General features: G+C 38.6%; 1 protein-coding gene across 1 annotated transcript; it reads left to right on the top strand.

The window, feature by feature from the left end:
- Window positions 1-335: 335 nt before the first annotated feature.
- LOC100788812 (chaperone protein dnaJ 49) lies at window positions 336-1,984 on the top strand. Its single transcript, XM_003522858.5, has 2 exons — window positions 336-521; window positions 713-1,984. Exon 2 carries the CDS (start codon window positions 750-752, stop codon window positions 1,845-1,847), a length of 1,098 nt encoding a protein of 365 aa, XP_003522906.1. The 5' UTR covers window positions 336-521; window positions 713-749; the 3' UTR covers window positions 1,848-1,984.
- The last annotated feature ends 1,292 nt before the right edge of the window (window positions 1,985-3,276 follow it).

Genomic DNA, 3,276 nt, shown 5'->3' with positions numbered 1-3,276 from the left:
AAAGACTAAAAAAATCATTTAATCTAAAAATTACTAATCTTACCACGTATCATATACTCTCTCTATCCTCTTTTGTAAGAAAAAAAATACAATTTTTGTTTTCTTTTATAAGTAATTTTGACTGTTGTTTTATTTAATAAAATTATGTTCAAAATATTATTTATTTAATAAAAATATTATTTTTTTAATTAAAAATAACTTAATTTAATAAAATTAATTATCTTTTTTTAAATAAAAAAAATTGGTTATAGAAGATAACAAAGGGGGGGTTTTGGTGCTGTAATGTTTATTATTTTTATTATATATAATAAAAAAAAAAACTGATAAATAGGCGTGCTGAGATAAACGAAGTATATAAACGAGAAGATGAGAACAAGTATTTCAAAGTTGCTCCGATTTCCAATCGTGAGGCATCATCAAGTGAGTAACAATTTCTATTCTATCTCGTCATGAAACCCTAATCCACTCGCTTCTCGATCTCGGTTGAGCCATTCTTCCACGCTCGTCTTCGCTCTCCATCTGTAAGTTTTCAGTTTCCCCCAATCCCTTTACTACCTCTCGATCCACCTAATCAACTCCAATCATTTCTTCAATTTCTCAATTCAATTTCACAATATTCCATCACTCTTTGCTTTATTGGTCAAAATTCACATCAAATCTGGCGCATAAATCTCGAATTGTTCACTCCCCTTTCGTTTCCCTAATTTTCCAGGTTCAAAGATCCGTCCGTCACGAGCGTTGGTTATACGATGGATGGGAACAAGGACGACGCGTTGAAATGTTTGAGTATCGGCAAAGAGGCGTTGGAAAGCGGCGATCGGTCACGTGCGTTGAAGTTCGTAACGAAGGCACGTCGCCTCGACCCCACCCTCCCCGTCGACGATCTATTGTCCACGATAGACGCGGATGCAGGGGATCAGCCTGCCGCCGCGGAGGCGGCGGAGTCCACAAAGTCTCCCGATCAGCCTTCTATCCGCCGGAGGGCTGCTGGGGCGGCCGCTGCCGCTCCAAAGGGGCCCTCGTCGGCCTCGTCCTCTTCGGCCTCATACACAGAAGAGCAAGTCTCAATTATCAGAGAGATAAAGAGAAAGAAGAACTTTTATGAGATATTGGGATTGGAGAAGACTTGCACTATTGAGGACGTGAGGAAGTCGTACAGGAAACTGTCTCTTAAGGTTCATCCCGATAAGAACAAAGCCCATGGGGCCGAGGAAGCGTTCAAGGCCGTTTCAAAGGCGTTTCAGTGTCTTAGTAATGAAGAGAGTAAGAGGAAGTATGATGTTTCGGGAGAGGATGAAGCGATCTACGAGCAGCGCACTGCAAGGCCGGCAGCCAGGGGTTATAATGGTTACTATGAAGCTGATATTGATGCTGAGGAGATATTCAGGAACTTCTTCTTTGGAGGAATGGCCCCTGCAGCCAATTTTGGAGGATTCAGTTTTGGACCAGCTGGGTTCAATGGGTTCAATGGTCATAGGCATGCTGCTGAACATGGTTCTGGTGGTTTTAATGTTCGCACATTAATTCAGTTACTGCCAGTGCTGCTGATTCTACTATTGAACTTTTTGCCTTCTTCGGAGCCCTTGTACTCGCTATCGAAGAGTTATCCTTATGAACATCGGTTTACCACACCCAAGGGTGTCAACTATTATGTCAAATCTACAAACTTTGTTCAGGAGTATCCCTTGCGGAGCGAGGAACGATCAAAAATTGAAGAAAGGGTAGAGAGGGAGTACTTCAGCATTCTCCGCCAGAATTGTCATTTTGAGTTGCAGCGTCGCCAATGGGGTTATATCCGGGAAACACCCCACTGCGATATGTTGCGGAAGTTTGAGGTGGTGAATTAATAAGTTGAATCATGGTCCTAATTTTTATTATTGTCTTGCCTTTTGTTGTAGATGCAGTAGCTTTTACCTGCTTGTGTTATTATTATAGAATGTACAATTTATTTTTCACTCATATTAGTGAAGCAAGTTTACAATAAGCCAGCCACTTTGTTGGGATTGTTATCTCTCAAATTTCATCAAATATCTCAATGATGGATCTTCCTTTACTGCTTAAATCATTCATCACAGGAGGTATGAATGCATTGCCTCACGTATGTACCCAAATATGCCTTTTGACTGGTGTATTTTATGTTCAACTGCACTGAGTGGTACACCATATGGTAGAGTAAATCATTAAGTACCTATTATTTTGCTATAATGCCTTGATAATTCTGTTTATTTTGTTGCTGCAAAGTGGCAACTTTTATGCATTAAGCTATTACTTTAGCTCTAATATAGTAGCTAGCATGAATGGAAGAAGAAAATGGGGGCACAATAGATAAGCATGTGCTTGGATGGCAAAAGGAGGGAGTAAAAGATTAAGGGATCAGTTCAATACTTCATATGACTTTAAATCATCCTCAAAAGGAAATAGTGTTTAAAGGGTGTTAAACATTTGCTGAAGCAAGATTGTGTGAAGTAATTGATGTAATCAATTAAACATGGATGATGAAAGTTTATACTTTGGAAGTATGATCTTTAGACACTCCCATATAGAGTAAATAAACGCCCAATTAACAACTCTCTATCGCATCTATTACTTCTCACTTATTTATTTCTCTATCCAGGTGTAGACACCCCAAGGGTTGTCCACCAAACATTTTCCTTATACTTTAAGTTGCTATCTAGCCTGCTTTGCTTCCTTGATACTTGATAAGCTGAATCTCTTTGATGGAGGTAGTGGAAGCATAGTTGGATGGCTAATAAGATTTCATTATTTGACAAGCAAAAGTCAAATGTCTATGGCCATTAGGCACCATTTGTGTGTTGCAAGACTTTTACAATGATATGATCTATAACTTAATCTATCATCATGGATATCAAATTTAATGTTTCTTAGCAGCTTGGATTTCATTTAAACAATGCTTTGTTGATCTGTGATTCTGTGCTATCAGTTGATTTGCCATGACCCATGGCCTTTCGGGTGTACCTTGTTTGGGTCTGCATGAAAGATAAATGATGTGGAAATTGAGGAGAAACCGAACTAGGCCCAGCAAAGTTTGATATTTTGTGTTTTTTTTGGTTGTTGGATTGAGTTATCTTTTGATTCATCAGGCTCATAAGATAGTCTTTTTCTTTTCTACACTTTAACTAAATAAGTGGCATTTTGGTAATATATATTCAGTGAATCGGTTGATTATCATTCTTTAGGTTTGTGGGTTGCATTTGATGTCTGTTGTGTCAACTTTTATCTGTGACCTTGGTTTTTCTTTCTGATGCATATTGAGTG

The sequence above is a fragment of the Glycine max genome, chromosome 4 (genome assembly GCF_000004515.6).
Source record: "Glycine max cultivar Williams 82 chromosome 4, Glycine_max_v4.0, whole genome shotgun sequence".
Classification (NCBI taxonomy): domain Eukaryota; kingdom Viridiplantae; phylum Streptophyta; class Magnoliopsida; order Fabales; family Fabaceae; genus Glycine; species Glycine max.
This window is presented reverse-complemented; position numbering and strand designations above follow the sequence as displayed.